The sequence below is a fragment of the Cibotium barometz genome, chromosome 48 (assembly GCF_041138505.1).
Source record: "Cibotium barometz isolate CiBa-2024 chromosome 48, ASM4113850v1, whole genome shotgun sequence".
Taxonomy (NCBI): Eukaryota; Viridiplantae; Streptophyta; class Polypodiopsida; order Cyatheales; family Cibotiaceae; genus Cibotium; species Cibotium barometz.
In genome coordinates this window covers 6,465,904-6,486,843 of record NC_141093.1, presented here as the reverse complement: position 1 = coordinate 6,486,843, position 20,940 = coordinate 6,465,904, and the positions used below count along the sequence as shown (strand labels likewise).

Sequence of the window (20,940 nt, the reverse complement as noted above, 5' to 3'; positions counted from 1 at the left end):
AAACAAAGATAAAATTGACAAGTTTAAGAGTAACAAAAGATGATCAATGCAATTAAAAACATGAAATTGATGTAAAATTAACAAAAGCACATGATTTTTGGGAGGTTTTTGTTAGTATGCAACTCATTACGAACTCGTTAGTAGCCTCATTAGTGAATCAAAGAAAAGAGGCTAAACACAATGCATTCAAGACACAATGTGGCTAGGTAGACACGCTATTCCCCGACAATGATGCCATTTATGGAAGTTCCTCATGCCAACTAATCGATGGAGGCTCAAACCAAATGTCATGGGAAACTTGTGTATCGCTCCCAAGAGCACACAAGAGCTTTAACTGGGACCTAATCTACCATAGGTAGCACACAAAGAGTTGGTGGAGTGTATCACTCACCTCGTGAACATGCTTGCATTTGGTCGATCCTCGTTGTAGACTTGTAGATTGCATCGGGAAGAAGCACACGTGATCTCGACCTCCGTATTGCCGCAAACACCTCGTAGCTTGATCGCACTCACCTCTCGATCTTACCTCTCACACACACTCACACATGTATAGATGATCACACAAGAGCTCAAGCATACACAAGGCACGCAATAGGTAAGAGGGTGAATGTGTAGAGAGCAAGAGCACACAATGTATTCACATAAGAGCATACAAGAGAATGAGCTATGAGAGTTACAAATTGGCCTTTACACCTAGCCCATAGTGTTCATACATGATCGGCCATATTTTAAAAATAGGTTCTCAGGTACCTAAGGTCACCTAGGCTTGTGCAAACATCTAGTCTAAAACATGTACTCTCACTAACTAATCTCGTGGCGTGTCTTTCATAAACAATTGACAATCATACGCGTCAAATATATAAAATAGGGCTTATAAGAGTGAAAGTTGGCAATCTCGACGCCCATGGCTATAGGAGGTGGAAATTGGTGTGGTGGTCGGCATCAATGTATGAAGGGTCGTTTGGAGAGGGTTAACATGTACGGTTACCCCTAACTATATATAAAGGATACAAGTCATTTGAAGATCTATGTCCATTTAATGTGTCTTCCCTACATTCAAGACATCATGTATTTCTAGAGAAATACTAGAGGATGATGGAGAATGGGTTTCATGCATGGAGGAAGCATCTGCTGTACAAACAGGTTTGCCATTGAAATATCTATTTATAACAATATTGTTGTTGTATGAGCCGTTTTCTGCCCAAATATTATAGGAGAGATTTTCGGAAGTGATGGCTGAGGGTTTCTTGCACAGTTTGACAGTAAGCATAGGTCCATTTGAGGGAATCCAATCTTTGGCTAAAAATTATGCATTGCTACATCTAGAAAAAACGCTTCATGCATTGGGATGGACATTGGTTAACTTTCCTAGAATGCCTCAACCTGAGATAGAACATTTGAACCTTCAAGGGAACACTCTACTCGCCGAAGAGCTAACCTTTAACATGATTGAACAATTGAATTTATCTCGTACAATGGAGGCATTGTTAAACCATTTCCAATAGGTTGCCTTAGATACTGTATTGCAAGTAATCGTTGTGGGTGAAGATGAGGTTTTCTTCCTTGATAGCTTGGAGGATCACAAAAGACATATTTGTATAATTGCACGTTGGCACGATTGCGTGGGGAAGAGCATATCGCCCTAGCTATTGCATCCTCAGGCATTTCCACTCTTATAGATTTTGTTATATAGCTTCATTACTTTATATTTTATTTTAGGATTTACCATTGGTTGATACCTTTATGATGAAAGTAATTGATGAGGTCATTCAACTGTATGAAGTCGTTTCTCCTAAGCTGGAGTATGGTGTCTACTTATTTACAAAGGAGTTTGTTTTTGGGAACACAAGATTTGTGTCACATCTCTTTTGAGTACTCAATTCCATGTGATTGGATCCGACATAGCTCATACACGAGCTTAGGGTTTTGTTATATGTTTTATATAGCGCTCTTCGCACCTTCGACAATGTCTTCTTTCATTTGTGGTATGGTTAATCATCACGTATGTTTCTTAATGTTTTTGTTATGTCTTTTTATTAATACTTGTGTTTGTGTGTAGGTTCACAAAAGAAAGTTTTTAAAAGAAAAAGTCATCTACATTACCATCTTATGTTGTTGGACATGATAACTTGCCCTTAATTGAGTGCTCTCAAAAGCGCAAACTAGATTATGCTTATCACAATTAGATTAATAGTTTTATGACTTGGAATGTTGACTATTTACATCTTTCATTTTTTGAACTATTGATTTTTTTAATTATTTTTTTTTCAAAGTATATTTTGTCCATAGTACAGTGCTCTTAAAAGTGCAAACTACATTATGCTACTAGCAATTAGATTGATCCTTTCATAAGTTAGAACATTGACTACTTATCTCTTTTGTTAATAAGACAAAGATCACGTCATGGGTTGCTCGTTATCATTATTTTTGTTAGAAGACATTGACACGTATATGTTTTTGTGTTGTGTTTTATAGAGAGAGAGAGACACACAGAGTGAAAGACCAAGAGAAAAAGTGTGTGTAACCTTAGAAATTTCTTTCTTAAAGGTGTAAGAAATAAGAAGTAAGAGTTGAAAATATGTCGTACCGCGCTGTTGTGTGCAAAGGGAGATTAGTGAGCTTTGTTTGATAAGAAGTCTCTTTAGAAGTTACAACGCGGGTGGACATCTAGTTACACCTAAGGTTCCCAGTCACCCTCTTCCAGCTAGCAACCGCCGTCTGCCTTGCCGCCCAGAGCCCCTTCTCCAGCACACAGGGTGAGAAAGCTCTCTGTCTCTCGGTTCTGCAAAGAGAGTGATTGGCCTCTAGAGGTGAAGCACGTGAAAGAGAGAGAGAGAGAGAGAGAGCTCTCATGGAACCCCCATATGAGTTCACACAACAAAGTGGCTTTGTCCCCTTGTAAAAATGAAATGAAATTCCACCAATTTCTTTCCTCTTTCGCTAGTTGCAAGAACCTTGAATCTTTCACAATTTCTGAGACCAATTTTGCGTACCAACTGACGATGGCAGGCCAGCCTGTCCCCGATCCAGGGCTAATGATTTAATCGACCATTAATCAAGTGCATATCATTTGTGCTCTGAAATCCCTGCTGCACGCATACTCTGCCCTTGTTTTTGAATGCAACACTTCGAATCGTATCCTCCATGTAAATAGGGACTATTGATCCTGAACCAAGGTCACTCACACAACTTAAGAAATAACAAAGGCAATGCATGTACATCTATGAGTAGCACCAGAACTATGCTGCAGTAAATGCATGGTTGCATATACCACTTGTTACTGATCAAACAACTTACGTGAAACATCTTGGACTAATCAACAAGGTTTTCCAGAAACCTTACTAGATCTTTGTCGAAATAATGTTTACCTTGGTTACAAATTCCCTTCACATAAGGGAGGATTATACACTTGCTCCCTTCCCACAACCAAAAATTGGAACATCGACCCATCATCACAACTGCTGGGAAGCACCAAAACCTCGTGGGATACCTGGATGGCTCAATTCAGCTAGGAGTCTAGAGTACCCTTTCTGTCACATAAAGCGAGCAAACAGATGAGTAAACTACAGAAAACCATCTTCTGATTGCCTATCATTCAGATGCTGCAAAGTTTTTTTGCTTGCTTCATAGGTCGACCAGCAGATTGCTGCAGCCGGTGTATAAAATAGAACTCTTGGCTTCATGCCCCTCAGTAGTGCTTTTGGGCCCTCGTTCTGTACAATACTTCTCACCACATCCCCTATTGAGCTCCTACCAAATCGCTCTGCACCATTGACTCCCTACAGCCAGTAAAACCACTCCGAAATTATACAATGAAAAGATTTATTTGTCAGCCAATTGATTGAACATGTCAGTAATCAAAATCTAAATGTGACGAGGAATGAGCATCTATATTTTAAGAATACTTTTAAAAAATGAGAACTCGAGAGTTAAGAAAACTGAGAGAATTTGAAAATTAACATGTTTGGAATATTTGGGTTTTCTAAAATGGATTAATTTCTTGAACATTTCAAAATGGAGAGAGAGAGAGAGAGAGAGAGAGAAAAGAAGAAGATTGGAGAGAGAGAGAGAGAGAGAGAGAGAAAGAAAGAGAGAGAGAGAGCGACACACGTTCGAAACAGCAAGCGGGAGAGGGAGGCAGCAGGCGGGAGGGAGGCGACACACGTTCGAAACAGCAGGCGGGAGGGAGGCGACACGTTCGAAACAGCAAGCGGGAGAGGGAGGCGACAGAGGTCAACAGGCGGGAGGGAGGTGACACACGTTCGACAGAGGTCAGCGGCGGGAGAGGGAGGCGACAGAGAGAGAGAGAGAGAGAGAGAGATGGGGCTTTTTCCTTGGCTTTTTTCCGCTTAGCCCTTCTTCTTCACTCTTTTTCGTTTCTAGGGTTTCAGGCAGCAGTGGAAGAAGATTAAAAATAAAAAATAAAAAAATCAGGTTTGCAGGTTTTCTCAAGGGTGCAGCAAGGGTTCAAGCAACTATTCAAGGGTTTGCAGGTGCTGAATTAGGGTTTTCAGGTGCTGAATTAGGGTTTGAGAGAAAGGGTTTTCTTTGCTTTTGTACATGGATTTGGATGACCCGGCTGCTGCTGTTGGTGGCATGGCTGCCAATAGTCTTAACATGGATCTTATTGAGGAGATGATCGAGAAGGATGTGGGTTATGCTTCAGATGCCTCGGAGCAACAAAAACGTGATGTTGATGCAAGCTACACTCCGGTGAATGTTGGAGAGAATGTAGAGGAAAGTTCTCAGGTACCTTCTCTGGAGTTTGCACGTTTGCTGCAGATCACTGGTGAGCTTCTACAAGAATATGTGAAGGCAAATAGCGTGCAAATGGCTGAAGTAGATAATGGTGGTGTGGCTGATGTATGCATGGAGACTCCTTTGTTGCTACAACAGCTAGCAGATTTTCATGATCGTGCTGCTATCTTCTTCTTTATTAGGCGTATTCCGTTGTTGCCTCGTCTTAGAGCATGGTTGGGCCGCTTGGTGTCGCTTGAGGCACTTGAGGAGATTTATGATGGTCCGAGAGGCTTTTATGAAACACTTTTTCGCACTTCGAAAGCCCGTAGGGCAGTCTTGGAGCAGGTGCCACTCTTTTTGGATGGGCAGTTGGTTCATGTGGTTCCGTGGAAGCCTATGGCAAAGTACCAAGATATGTTGCGCCAGGCTTGCCCAGTTTGGGTTGAAGTGAAACAATTCCCACCAATGTTTTGGCGTGTTTTACCAGATCTCATGCGAGGTATTGGTGATGTCTTGGTGGTGCCTCGAATGACATCTAGAAACCGAAATCGTCTATGCATGTTATGGGATATTGGGAGACCTAGGCCGACACATTTGCGTGTCAATATGGCTGGGCTGCAACCTTTATATGAATTGAGGTGGGATACATTTGCTGGCCACTGTTTCAAATGTGGTAAGGTGGGCCACTTTGTCTCCGAATGTCCTAAGAAAGAACAAGTTGTTGCTACCAAGGATATCGTTGATGGGCAATTGCCCGTGGAAGATGAGCATGATGCTCCTTTACATGATGCCCAGCACATGGATGTACATGTGGATGTTCAGAATGAGGTTGAGCACCCATGGGTGGAAGTACGTGGTAAAAAGACACGATTTGTTGCCCCGCGGGGGGATTTCTCAGATGCTGTTTGGCGGGGCCTTTGCTTACTCATCAGGGGCCCTTACATACATATGCTCGTCGCCCTTTGGGTTCAGGTGCCCAGCAACAACAGACCAGGATTGAGAGGCCGGGAGGCCAACTTTCTCAGGGTACAGGGGCTCTTGGGGTGGATAGAGTAGAACGCTATCCTATTAGAAGTCGCCTAACAAAAGAAGCACAACAACAATTGCCTCTTATGTTTGGTTCGAAGGGTGAGGTCATCTCGCCATGGGATGGTCATTACCCTTTGGCACGTGCTCGGGAACTCCAAGGGCAGTCTGAGATCACAAATACCATGTCTAAAAATGCAATGCTTCAAAAGGTTCGTGATTTGGCAGATTGTCCTGGGCCTAGTACACGGCCTTGTTGATTCCTTTTCTGGAAAGGCTTATGAAAATTGTACAATGAAATGTAAAGGGTATTTCTTCGCGCCAAAAGCAGTTCAGGCTTTGGCGTACAACTTTTTATCATGGTTGGGATGTTTTGTGTGCAGTTGAACATAAGCAGCATAAGTTGGCTGGCAAAGCCTATGTATATAAGGGGTTTCCCGTTTTCTACAGCGGACATCCTGCTTCGCAATCAGGTGTTATGTTTGTTGTTCGTTCGCAGTTTCAGCCTTCTCTTGTGATTAAAGATGTTCATGGAAGATTTCTAGTGATACAGATTGTTTGGGATGATACGCCTTTATGGTTGTTAGGGGTGTATGCTCCAAATAATGCTCGTGCACGCCGTTTGCTGTGGAATGACTTGTGTGCTCTTTCAATCTCTCATCCTGGCTTTGTGATGGGAGACTTTAATATGTGTGTCTCCAAGGAGCAAGCCACGTCGCCTCATTCTGTAATGGATGGCCCGGAGAGAATGGCGTGGGGAGCTTTTGCAGCAAGGTCGTTAAAACAAGACATGTGGTCTTGGTTGCATCCAGATGAAAGGGGTTACACTTATGCCTCACAACAGTTTCGGGGCACTTATGCTAGATTGGATAGGATGTATATTTTACATCAAGATCTCTTTTTGCCAGAGGTTCTTACTATGATGGTTGATCAGCAACAGGTTTTGTCGGATCATTGGCTGCTTGTGTTTGAAATGGTCTATCATCCTGTGGATGCATATAAAGGCTTGTTGGGACGCTTGCCTTTGCGCTTAAATCACACTTTTTTGGAGCATGAAGTTTTTGATGTTTATATGCGTCAGTTGATACGACATTTCTCCACAAGAGTGTCCATGGCTGATTATCATGCTTGGCCAGTGTTCCTTACCAACACTCGGAAATTGGTGCGGCATTATGGTCTTGCTAATGCCTCTATACAAAAACAGCATGTGGCTCTTCTTGAGTCGCTTTTAAAGGGCTTGCAGGCGTTCATGTTTACTAACTCTATGGATGCTGAAGTTGTGGATGCCATAGAATGGCTGAAAAAGGAGCTATCTAGGGTGCAGGAAGCACAATATGTTCGCTTTAAACTACTTGCACGTCTTGATGCTTTGCGGGATGCTAACTGTCAATCTCATCGCTTCTATGATAAGTTGCATCAAAAACATATGCGTGAGAATATTGTTAGGCTGATGGATGCCCAAGGCAACCTTGTTACTCAACCTTCTGAGGTAATTCAGCATTGCATCAGGTTTTATGAAGATTTGCTTGCCCCTCGAGAGGATGTCTCGCCGGCTGTCCTGGCTGCAAGGGAGTCATTGTTTGTTGAAGTACGATATCAAGTTCACCCTGATGTGGCGGTTCAGCTTGATGCTCTTGTTACTCAAGGGGAAGTGGAAGCTGTTCTCTCCAAACTTCCCATGGGAAAGAGCCCTGGTTGGGATGGTTTGACAAATGAGTTTTTCCGAAAATATGCTGATCAGCTTGCAGAGCCTTTGACGCTTGGGCATACTTCGTTTGTTGCCCAAAGTCCCTTCGCCTACTTCTTTGGCTCAATGGCGCCCAATCTCACTTATGGGTATTATGTATAAAATCTTTACAAAGATTTTTGCCAATCGCTTGCAGAAGGTGCTTCCTACTCTTATTCATCCATATCAATATGGATTTGTGCATGGCAGGAATATTTTGCATAATATTCTTAATGTTCAAATTGGAGTGGATTATGCCAAGGCAAAGAAGCAAGAGATTGTGATGGTGCAGTTGGATCTTGAAAAAGCTTTTGATCATGTCAGCTGGTCTTTCCTTTCTCAGTTAATGACGGCCATGGGCTTTGGTCCCAAAATGGCTAATTTGGTGCATTTACTTGGCTCTGGCTCTATCACGCGGATTATGCTCAATGGAGGACTTTCGGATGGTATTTCTCTCACCCGTTCTCTCCGGCAGGGCTGTCCTCTTAGCCCTCTTTTCTTTGCCATTGCCACTCATCCTATGTTATCTCGCCTAGATGCTCGCATGGTGAAGTGGTTGGTTTGCATCTCCCTCATGGCAAGCAATTGGTTGCTCAAGCCCTTGCGGATGACACTTTTATGTTTCTCAGGGCCGAAAAAGCCAATATAGATCGAGCAATGGAAGCTTGGAATAATTTTGCATTGGCTTCTGGGCTGAAAATAAATTCAACAAAATCAGCCCTCATTGTATGCACGGAATTTGATCTTGAGGCATTAGGGTGGCAAGGCCGTGTGGCGCATACAGGAGACATTGTTCGTCATCTTGGGTGTCCAGTGGGTGTGGATGTGGACCCCCAAGCGCTTCTTGCTTGGATTTCTACTCGGATCTCGGATAAATTTGTGTATTGGAAAGCTCAAGGGTGGCCTATGCACGTGAGGGTTAAGGTAGCTCAGGTTATTATGCTTAGCATGATTTCCTATTTTTTGCCTTTGCTACCTTGGACGCAGAAATCTCTTCTCCGTTTGGTTGCTCCCATTCGGTTTATGCTGTGGAAGAGGCAAGGAAATATTATGGGTCAAACATGGATAGCTTGGAATCACATTACGACGCCCAAAAGAATGAGTGGGGCTGCTTTACTGGATGTCCGCTTGCATATGGTGGCGGGTAGGTGGGCGCTTTTTCAGGATATGTGTTTGCAGGAGCACCCTTGGGTATTCATGGCTCGTGACTTGATTGAGTTGGAGGGATTGTCACATGGACGGACACGTGTGCAGGCTTCATGGTGGGACATTGTGAATGCGGCTCATCCTGTCCGTATTCGCTCATCTCACATTTTATCACATATTCTCCTTTCTTGGCATGAAGTTCTACTATTGGCTCGGTGGGATCCTAGTCATGAAAGACTACTTTTGAACTCTTTGCAGTTCCAAACATTTGTGGAGTCGCATGTCATTGTTTGGCCAGACAGAGATGCTTCACGCATACGACTCAACCGCATGGTCAGGTTAGGCTTGGTTAGAATCCGAGATGCTGTGATACCTAGTCGTGACAGGCCATATTCGTTTCGTCGTATTCGGCAGCACTTTAGGGTTCCTCGGACATTTCAGCCACTATGGGTTGACATCATGCATGCAGTTGAGCCTTTTACTCCGTTGCCTCGGCCATCTGCAGATCAGCCTTGGCTTGATTGGGCACTATGTAAATCTGGTGACTTGATATCACTTTCAGCTAACCAGGTCTATCATAAGCTCGTATCAGAGAAAGATTGGGTTTCAGCCAAGGCCAATAAGGTGTGGGGATTGCACAAGTCTAAATCATGGTGGTAGAAAACTCTTATGCGTGGTTGGCAGTCTAAACTCCCTTACCAAGGTAAAGTTTTCATTTGGAGGATGTTGGTGGGAGGGTTACCTACACGGGATCAGCTCGGCCGTCGTAAAATTACATTGGCCTCTTGCTTCTTCTGCACGACATGCACTGAAACAGTTATGCATCTGTTCATGAGTTGTCCAGTGGCCCGTCAGATTTAGTCTTTTGTCTCTCGCGTTTGGGAGGCAGTAGAGAGGTCTACTGTTTCGGCTCATCAGTGGATATTTGGGATTTGTCCTCAAGTCATTACTTCGGACAGTCACCTTGTGATATTCCATTTCCTTAGATGGACAGGACTTAAGCATATTTGGACTACACGGAATGGGTTCATCTTTGATTCCTTGTCTGGAATACATGGGCACATTCTACGTATCCACGGTTTGCTGCTTTGGCAATTTTCTTCTCTTCTCTCAGCTCAGCTACTGGATGCAGATATTATTTCGTTATGGTCTACGGCGGCTCGGCTGGCTCATCTTTGATGCCTTTATCTAGGATGCTTATTTGGCTAGGAGGCTTTCTTATTAGTGTACAGGTTTGCATGGTCATGATCCTTTAGACGATCTTTTGTGGGGGTGTTTTTTGGGGCCATAGGTTCTGTGTGAGCCATGTGGCTGATGTATATTTTTACATATAATATAAAACACCATTTCACGAAAAAAAAAAAAAAAGAAGAAGATTGTATTATCATCCACTGGGGCCCAAATATGACCCATGGGACCAACAAACTAGTTCAAGACAAAAAAACAAAAAAAAGTCTCCTTCTGTTACTATGAAGGGTAAAACTAGCAAGCTAGTGTGTGGCATAATGTGACTCAAGCTCCTCTCTATGTTTGAAGAGTCGAGTGATGAATGCCCCCAAACTAGTGGGTATGGCTGTAAGCAATACTTGTGGCAGTTGTGTGGGGCCTTCAAGGAGTTTGTTGAAACCGCCTCGAATATGTGTATATCGAGGACAAACCATGACCATATGTTCTTCTGTCTCCATGGCCTTCATGTCACAAAATTTGCAGAGAGAGAGAGGGGGCTGGCGATGGCGAGGCTGCGAGAGGGGGGGGGCTGGCGATGGCGGTCTGCAAGGGAGGGGCACTCTTGTTGGATGGTCTGATTCAGATTGGGCTGGAGATCCAGATACTCGGCGTTCGACCACTGGTTGTGTTTTTTCACTCGGGTCTGGAGCCATTTCATGGAGCAGTGAAAAGCAGCCTACTGTGGCGCTTTCCTCTACAAAGGCAGAGCATCATGCGGTTTGTTATGCTGCATGTGAGGCGATTTGGTTGTAGAGATTATTGGAGGAGCTTGGCTATCCTCCTACCGGATCTACTCTTCTTTGGTGTGACAATCAGAGTTGCATCGCCATCGCCAAGTGAAGGCCTTGGACTGTTAGGGTTAGGGTTTGGAGGTGCTGCAAACACAGGCGTGGAGAAGCAAAGAGAGAGCACACGACTCTTGTATGTATTCAGATAATGAAGTGAAGTACAATAGCCACATAATAAAGTGACCTAAAAAGATGTGTGTTCACATGTCCGGCCATAAAATGTGCCGGGTGGACCAAAACACTTATAAACTGTTTATAAGTGTAACTAAACTAATCTGGGGGAAAAAACCTCCACTAACTCAAGTAAAAAGTGCCCCAGTAATCTACTGATGATCACTAGCACTCCTCTGGGTGCATACACAGCATAAAACCCAACAAACTCCCCTGGAGTGATATGTGATCACTGTACATCATCCACCAAAAGGAAACAAATTCAAAGCAGTGCGGAATGCTTCGAATTTCGGACGTGGTAATGCCTTGGTGAAGATGTCTACCACATTCTGATCTGTAGGACAGTAGATCAGACTGATATCTCCTGCCTGGAGTCTCTCCCGAACAAAATGATAGTGAATCTCAATGTGTTTCGTGCGAGCATGAAACACAGGATTCCTGGCCACAGCAATGGCACTCTGACTATCAGTATAGATAGGTGTAGGCTCCTCCACTGAAATATCCATATCAGTCATGAGACGACGCAGCCAAACACACTCAACAGTAGTAGTGTAGGCTGCTCTGTACTCTGCCTCACAAGACGAAGTGGCCACTGTGGTCTGTTTCTTGCTTAGCCAAGAAATGCATGAAGAGCCAAGAAAGAAACAATTTCCACTAGTGGAATGTCTGGTATCAAAATCACCAGCCCAATCTGAATCACTGTAAGCGTATAACTGCATGTCACCCCCCTCAGGATAAAGCAATCCAAGAGACAAGGTACCCTGCAAATATCGGAATACACGCTTCACAGCTTGCCAATGTGACAACCGCGGGCTGTGCATGAATCTGCTCAACTGAGAGACTGCATACTGAATATCTGGCCGTGTAGTACACAAGTAAATAAGGCACCCAACAGCCTGAGCATATGTAGTGACATTAAAGGAAATACTGTCATCTTGTAGTGACAGTTTCATCCCAGGCTCCATAGGAGTACTAATAGGCTTGCAATCCTGAAATTTATTCTCCAGAAGTTTAGCAACATACCGAGATTGCAACAACCCAATGCCTTTGTTATCCTGCACAAACTGTATACCCAAATAGTAGTGTACAAGCCCCAAATCAGACATGTCAAATGTCTGTTGCAGTATCTCTTTAAAAGCTGCAATTTTGTCATCATTTGATCCCATGAGCAAGAGATCATCTACATAAAGACTGATGACCAGCAGATCTGTCTCTTCTTTCTTTACATACAAAGTGGCTTCTGATGGACTGTTCACAAATCCTTGAGTGAGTAGGAAAGCATCTATCTTTGCATACCAAGCTCGTGGAGCTTGTTTCAAACCATACAAGGCCTTTTTCAGCCTGCATACTTTCCCTTCATGACCATGTTCTGCAAAACCCATGGGCTGAATACATAAACTTCCTCCTCGAGGTCCCCATGTAGGAATGCAGTCTTTATGTCCAACTGGTGAACAACCCAACCACGATGTGCAGCCAATGCAATGACACACCTAAGTGTCGACATACGGGATGTAGGAGCAAATGTCTCCTCATAATCAATGCCCTTCTTCTGTGCATAGCCCTTTGCAACTAGACGGGCTTTGTACCTGTCAATGGATCCATCTGCATGTCTTTTCAACTTATAGACCCACTTAGTACCAATTGCTTTCTTGCCTTTGGGCAGATCAACCAAATCCCATGTTTGATTCCTTTTAATAGAATCAAGGTCATCCTGCATGGCTTTGTTCCAATGCACATTATCTCGTGCATCCACAAATGAATCAGGCTCATCATCATCCTGTAAACTGGCTGCCATAACCAGATTCAAATCCATGATGTGTGCATGCTCATTGGTCCGTGTCTCCCTACGAGTACGACCAGCAAGAGGACCCTCTAAATGGCTGTCCTGTAATGTCCTCAAATACCATCTGGGTATGTGTCTGACCTGTGGTGCCTGCTGCCCCATATTTGGTTCAGCTTCTGGCTCAATTTGCTGCTGAATTTCTGCACCACCTTCATCATTGGCTGGCTGTCATGTACCCTCATGAGTTGGATCACCAACTGTGGAATGAAACTCCATAGGTAGTAGACCTTCAAACACATCATTTTCAGCCTGATTTGCATCATAACCAGCCATGGATATTTCTGATTTTTCATCAAAAATCACATCCCAAATAGTGAATATCTTCCTGGATAGTGGGTCATATAACCGGTAGCCCTTGCTCTCACGGCTATACCCAACAAAAATGCATTTTGTGGCTTTATCATCCAACTTCCTCCTCAATTCTTTGGGTATGTGTGCATATGCAAGACACCCAAAGATAAGAAAATGTGATACAGAAGGCTTGCGGCCATGCCAAGCCTCAAAAGGAGTAATGGAAACCAATGCCTTTGCGGGACATCGATTCAAAATATGACAAGCACACATGACAGCTTCCACCCAAAAGATATGTGGTAGCCTCTTTGCCTTTAGCATACATCTGGCCATCTCCATGAGTGACCGATTCTTCCTTTCTGCAACCCCATTCTGCTGTGGAGTATAAGGAGTAGTATACTGATGTTTTATACCTCTACTCTCAAGAAAGGAATTCAACATGTGTGACATATATTCTCCCCCTCGGTCAGAACGGAGAGTCTTAACCTTGCATCCTGACTCTGTCTCAACAAGTGCTACAAAGGCCAAAAATGCATCATATACCTATGATTTCTGTGTCAAAGGATAGACCCAGCATATACGAGAGAAGTCATCAATAAATGTTGCAAAATAGAAGCAACCACCTAATGACTTCGTCTGCATGGGACCACAAAGATCACTGTGTATAAGCTGCAACTTTGCAGTTGCTCGTAGAGCCTGATCACGTGGGAAGGAAAACCTATGCATTTTTCCCAAAATACATCCTTCACAAATGTGATCTGGAGGCTTCTCCATGAGAGGTAGATCTGTAAACATGTTATGTCGCTGCATAAGCATAAGACTACCAAAATTTACATGCCCCATGCGAGCATGCCATAACTCCGCATCAACCATAGCTGGAGTAAGAGTAAATGCATTATAAGCAGACTGATCCACTGGCTGAAATGCATCCACCTAATAAAGTCCATGACATAATGTACCAGTAAGCATTAAGGTCAAAGCATTAGCTTTGTCTCTAACCATGCATTTATCATCATCAAAGTGGACTTGCATACCACAATGTGCTAAAGAAGAAATGGACAACAAATTCTTCTTTATCCCTGGTACATATAAGGCATCTGTAAGGCGGAGAATAGAGCCATCAATGGCTGTGAGCTGAATCTCCCCAATGCCACGAACTGGATATGAAGCATTGTTGGCACACTGAACAGTTTTGCCAACCGGGGCAGGGCCAACATGACAAAACAAATCCCTGCGAGATGTGATATGCTTTGAGGCACCACTATCAAAGTACCAAGTACATGCATGCTCTGTCATACTGAGTGCCTGTGAAGACCAAGAGGCATCATAGCTACATGTATAGAAACAGTAATCCCTGTCCTCAACAAAAGAAGCAGTCTCTGGAGGAGCTTTAGAAGCTTCATTAACAGACATCCCAGCTTCCTTTGCCTTCTCTTTGGCAATCCTCTTTCTACACTCTGTGATGTAGTGACCTGGCTTCTTACAATAATGACATTTGCCCTTCTTCTTGGGCTGTCCATCACCTTTCTTGGTATCCTGAGATGAACCACCATCACCTGAATTCTGATTTGAACTCTTTGGCTGAGTTTTTCCTTTCCCCTTTTGACCTGTAGTAAATGCTTGTTCAGCACTTGTGTTCATATTCATATTCTTCCTCATTTGCTCTTCTTGTAGCAAGAGAGCAACAAGTTCCTGATACTTAAGGGGTTCAGCAGCATTCCTCATGCTGAGGTTCAAAGAGGTATGAAAAGCCAAGTAAGATCTTGGCAAAGAGTGCAAGATGGTGGACACAAGCTGTGTCTCAGGAATAATCTCATCCACATTGATGACTTGCTCTCTCAAATCCTGCAGCTTGTTTAAGTGGCTAGACATATCATCTCCTTCATGCATTTTCTGATTTTCAAGCTCTCTCTTCAAAAACGAGATTCGAGCCTCATTACGAGCAGCATACATCTGCTCCAAAGTCACCCATGCATTCTGTGAAGAGCCAGCTGAACGAATATGAGGTATAATAGACCTCTGTACTGACAATGCAATGAGTGACAAAGCTTGTGCATCCCTGGCATCCCATGTCTTCTGAGCATTTGTTCTTTGAACAGGCAATGGCTACCCTGGAGCCTGTACCTGTTGTCCTCGTCCACGAGCACCCCCTTGGGGAGGAGTCTCTGGAGCCAATGGACCTGGACGTGGTTCATCACCACTAACAAAATCCCAAAGACCTTTTGCCACAAGCACATTTTTCAGCATAAAACTCCACAAGGAGTAGTTCGTGCCGTCCAATTTGTCTTCCTTAGACAAATACGTGAATACATCACTCTGCTGTTGATTTGCCATTATGCCTATGCACAATGTTGTACCTGTGTATCAAAAAAGCCAATAGCAAGAACCCTGAAAGCAACTGTACTCCACTGAATACAGTTCACCCAAATATGCCTGCACTCTCAATCCTCTGAATGTGCAGCTCAATGCACCAATGACTGAGTAGAGCAGCAAAAATGGCTTACACAGTGCCAAAATGCCCCAAAAATGCCCAAAATTACTGCACCCACCTCTCAGTTTTGTAATCTACCTAGTCTTTCTTTTGCTCCCTCACTTATGAGACTCTATCTGTCTCTTGCTTGGGACTGTATCACTTCAGTATATTCAGCATAGTTGCTCCATCTCTCTCTCTCTCTCTTGCACTCTCTACTCAACACTCTAGTGCTTATTTTCTTCCGCTCTGTGCACTCTTTCAGTTAGGCTCCACAAGCCATACATGTATGTCATGTCAAACTCCATATGCCACACATGAACAATAGAAAACAGAAGCAATGAGGAATTTTGTGACAGGTGTAGACAGGCTGGTCGTCTCCCAATGTAAGACCTCGAACGGGGCTCTCCAATGACTAAGAAGTCCCATCCTCCGTGTGGTCTAGATCTGAGTAAGGAGTCCTCCGGAATCATGGATAGACGATCCATGCTATGTGCTCTCGAGGTCTTTACTCCCTTTGCTCACGATAGCTCTGATACCATGTGAGGGCAAAAGGACGAAAGGACCACGTGTGCGAGAGATCATAGCAAATCAACACAGCATGAAATGTATGAATGAGTGTATGTATAATGGTGAATGAAATCTAGCACAAGAGGCCCTCTGATGTGAGGTGACTCAAAGTAGTAGACCGACAAAAAAGCAAAGACGAGGTCGGAGCTGAAGCCTGGTCAGTGACAAAGGCTCGCGTCTATGACTGCGGTGGCTCTCCGAGGTAGTAGCTGTAGTGGGCAGCAGAAACACAGGGGTCAAGGGCTGTCAATGGTGACACCCGGGCTGCGTGCAGGAGCAGCGAACAGATGGCTGAATGCTGCAGGAGATTGCTGAAGATGATGAAGCAGGACTGCACAAAGTAGGTACAACAGAGACAGTGCTAAAGATGGACGATGAACTGCAGGAGATTGCCAGGCTACTACTGCTGCAGGGGGTAGAGCCGACAGCAGACTAGTATGGGCAGAAATGTTGCTGTTGCAGGATGATGGAGCCGATGGCTGCTGCTAATAATAAACGATGATGAGCAATGAGTCAGGCTGCTCTGCAGAGGTAGCGCCGGCAGTAGAAGTTGATTGATGTTGATTATTTTGTTGTGTCTCTGCTGAATTATGAAGCGCTTGTTACCACACTTATTTGATTGTATTATGATATTGTGGAGTCAACTCCCTTGCTCCACACATTTTGTACCTATCTATTTTGAGTAGCAATCACCATCTCTCTCACTCTCTTGAGAGCTTGCTGCTGTGTACATGTGTGTGTGTGTGTGTGCGCGCTCTATTTCTCTGAAACCCTAACCACCCAACAAGAGGAGTACTCGACTTGGGAGTCGGCACTAGTTTGAGTAAGTGCTTTCCTAATTTCATTTAAGGGTAAATGTTTGAAGAGGGGAAGAATGCTATGTACCTAGACACTAATCTACACTAATCCAACAAGGTTGGGGGACCCTAGGATCAACAGGCTGATACTTGGCTAGGGTTCCTAGATTAATACAACAAGCTTTCTGGCCTTTTATAGCAAGTTAGCTATTTGTATGGTTGGACAAAAAATAGAGCCCTAGATTCCAAGGGAGTCTTTTTATAAGCCCTCTAAGAGGTATTATGGACCTTTCAAAACCACTTGGAAAATCAATAATGACACTAAATCTACCCGAGCATTGTAGGATTTACAATGCATTTCCTATGACCCTCCTAAGTAACCATAAACACTTGTCTCACGCCAAGTGGAAGAACAAGAAGATATCCTTGCAACCACATCACATTACGTGACATGCAACCGGTATGATCGTGTAACACACAGCAAGGCCGTCTTTATACCTTTACATTAGTAAGCATGAAGCAATCCACTTTAATCTTTTTTCATAGGAGATAGAACTGTAGAGAGAGAATGTAGAGACGACACTAGATTGGGTCCCAATCTAACCACTTCAGGGCCCCCTTCCACAAGTAGGAGCATTAGCTTTATTGCTTTGGAGAACTTCTGTGCAATGCAGAAAACTACTGAAGACAGTTGACTAAGGATTGCCAAACACAAGGACGATGTAGACCAAACGTCGGCTAAACCATCGAATGGATTGAAGACAACTATGAAGCCACTTCGGAAGCCTTATGCACACCCAGATCTGTTGAGGGAGATGCAAGAATGAAGGCTCACTACCAAAGGAGACTTCGGGCTGCCTTGGACTGAAGCACAATGAAGTGCTTGGCTAGGATTATGTGTGCACAAGCCCTAGGACTTAAGCACACATACTTCTGCACTTGTTTACTCCGTCTGTCATGGAGATACTGATCTTCCCCATACACAACATTTAATCCATCACACACTTCACGATTACCCGCGGTAACAAGTGTTGAAGTCTCCAGGAAAGAACCGGGTTTAAGCCAGAAAGATGAGATGATTTATGCTTGAGATTGAGGGGCGGCTTATATATGCTCATATGCTGCTGGTTGGTTTTCCTTGATGCTGTCGGCCTGCAGAAAATAAGCATTAAATGTTGCTTCACACGTGTGGGACTGGCTGTCCTGCCTCTTGGCCAAATGCACCTTATACTGGCCACCAACAGGCTGCTTCTACGGCTGGCCAACATGATTGTTGCCCATGCTAGGCCCTTGGTTGGCCTCCTTTTGGTGGTCTTTGGGCTGCCAAGTGCAAGGCACCTAGTGTAATTCACCCCGTTGGATGTGAGCACCTATTGGGCACCATCTTGTAAATAACAACCACTTAAACACTTTATGAAATGGGCACAGCACAAAACACCCCATCAAACTAGTAAATCAAACACTCAGATGGGACAAGAGAACACTGTTTTTTGATTACCTGGCATTGCAGGCGTGTCTTCACTACATCAAGAGGTGTTGTAACCGTGCTCGCTAGTGCTCCAGCTGCACCACCAGCAGTTATATGTACAAAGAGATTCTCCTCGTTCATCTTCTCAGGCCAAACGCCCTTCAAGCCTGCCTTGGCTGCTTCATAAGTTGCAAAATGTGTAGCTGTGTAAGGCGCATTCATTATCACAGTTGTTCTATATGAAGCATAGAACGCTTTGATCCCCTCATCTCTGATAATTCTCTGTATGCAATCCACTACACCTTTGTAGACATTGCCTGCCAGTTGCAACCGCTGCTTCACAACATCCATTGGAGTGAATACAGCATCACTTGCTATGGTGGCAACAACTCCAGCTGCACCATGTGCTAATGGATGGTGTCCTGGGCGGTTGCCACCGAATCTCTCCTTGAAAATCTCATAAACAGAGAAATACACAGCATGGGCAGGGCCAGCGCCTAACGCCATTGCTCCAATGCCTCTGTAAAGACCTGCTGCCCCCTCTGATCTGATAATAGAGGCAAAAGTCCTACCCACTAAGGAGTGTGCAGATCCACATGCTTCCCTCGTCATCTGCATACGGGTTTTCAAGGTATCAACAGGAAACATGGCCATGTGTTCCACCATGCCGGCAATGGATCCTGCTATCATGAACTGTGAAAACCCTATGCCATCGTGCATATGCTGTGTGTCCAGTGCTATGGCTTGCTGCTTTGCAGGCAAGGCCCCAACATCTCTCTCAAATTTAGGGTTTTGGATGTGCACCCCATCTTTGTCAACATATCGTGGAGATTTAGGGTTTTGGCTGGGTGTAAGCAAGATCCTGTCCCTCAATTCTGCAGTGGTTTCAGCCATGTGTGGCCCCCTAGGCCCTACTGGTAAGAGAAAAACCTGATTTTGCTGCTGCTGCCGAGAAGGATGTGGGTCGCTTCAAGTCTTCTTCTGTAAAAATCCCGTCTACAACACTCGAGGTCACTGTGTTGTGTCCTGCACAGGAACCATCGCAGAAAAGGCGCCTAAAGTGATGTGGCGATAGAAGGTGGCTTTCTGTTAGTGGGTGGTGGGTGGCGGAGCCGGTGGTGTCAACGAGACAAAGTCCTCGTAGAAACGTTCGACACTCGCCCGCACTACATGTAATACAAAGAAACTCCTATTTCAAAGGACGAGATGAAATTCTCGTCTATTAAAAGGAGACTAGTTAGTTTTCAGATACAATTTTCTGGCTTCAGCTCTGAAAATAGTGAGTTATAGTGTAATGTGGTGGTGATAAAAGGTGGGTTTTTGTTAGTGGGTGGCAGAGTCAATGGTGTCAACAACGAGACAAAGTCCTCGTAGAAACATTGAAGACTTGCACAACATCGCCGCCCACTACATGTGTTTACAAACCATACAAAGAACCTCCTATTTCAAAGCACGAGATGAGATTCTTTTCTATTAATAAGAAACTAGTTCTACACCCGCACTATTGTGCAGCACTAAACCCACGTGTGCACAGTCTTCCCCACCCTTACACTTCTGCCATGTAGCTAGAGAGAGTTGATACAATTTTATGCCGCATACACAAGAGCACATACACAAGAGTGGACAAGCACATAATAGAGATGGATGATTGAATTTTCTTCTATTCTCTACAACATAACATCAAGATAAGAGTATATACTATAAGGGAAGTACTCTCCTACTATAATATACAAAGATCGATCCATAGTGTGAACCCAATTATAGGAGCTAGCACTATAACTATGCCATAACTCTAATACACCAAGGTGGCTATCACATAGCCTGTAAACTATAACATATCACCCATAATCTCACCAACCATACCAGTGGCACGTGGCATATCACCCATATCCACACTAATTGAGCTTGATATCTCAACACTCCCCCTCGAGCTCAATTCTCACTCCAAGTAAGCTCTTGAACGTGCAAAGCTTTTTGATACCCAATGCCTTGGTAAAGATGTTGGTTACTTGATCCTCTGTGCTGACATATGCCAAAACCACATCACCTGCTAGAACCTTCTCCCTCACAAAGTGATAATGCACCTCTATGTGCTTTGTCCTAGCATGATACATTGGGTTCTTAATCAACTGTATGCTTCTCATTTGTCACAATAAATGATAGTAACCCTGTTCATGGGCTCACCCATATCTCTAGGTAACTTTTGCAAACCAAGCTGCCTCATTTGCTGTTATAGTAGTGTCCTTGTACTCGATAAAGCAACCGTTTAGTGGTTACTTCTTGTTGCTCTCCAGCTAACAATAATACTTCCAAAAGAAAACGTGGAGCTCCTAGTAGATCTCCTATCTGAGATCCTACTAGCCCAATCTGCATGTGTATGTGTACATGCATATATACTCCAATATCATAGAAAAGTTCATAGTGTACTATGGACTTTATATATCTAAGTATCCTAATTAGCTGCATCTAATTCCTTGGGGCTTGAGTAAACTAACTTACCAACCCAATAGCATATCAAACTCCCTACAATGCACCTATACATAGTAGGGACCTCTAAAAGGTCACATATATCTGTGTAGCCAATTTGGTGCTATGCTCTAATGACACTGAGATTGGCCTACAACCTATCATGTGATCTTATAACCTCTATACTCAAAAAGTATCACAGCTCACCCAA

At 43.9% G+C, this 20,940-nt stretch overlaps 1 protein-coding gene across 2 annotated transcripts; it reads right to left on the bottom strand.

Moving 5' to 3' along the window:
- Positions 1-2,515: 2,515 nt before the first annotated feature.
- On the bottom strand, positions 2,516-19,459 carry LOC147610754 (uncharacterized). 2 transcript variants are annotated; one of them, XR_015263875.1, is made up of 3 exons: positions 18,294-19,457; positions 3,369-3,779; positions 2,516-3,166 (listed from the first exon to the last, which is right to left on the bottom strand). XR_015263875.1 is itself a non-coding variant. In XM_086785226.1 (2 exons), exons 1-2 carry the CDS (start codon positions 19,155-19,157, stop codon positions 3,564-3,566), a joined length of 1,080 nt encoding a protein of 359 aa, XP_086641352.1. In that variant the 5' UTR covers positions 19,158-19,459; the 3' UTR covers positions 3,317-3,563. The 2 variants fall into 2 exon arrangements, 1 of the variants encoding a protein (XP_086641352.1); XM_086785226.1 differs by lacking the exon at positions 2,516-3,166 and having other exon boundaries at positions 3,317-3,779; positions 18,294-19,459.
- Between the last annotated feature and the right edge of the window lie 1,481 nt (positions 19,460-20,940).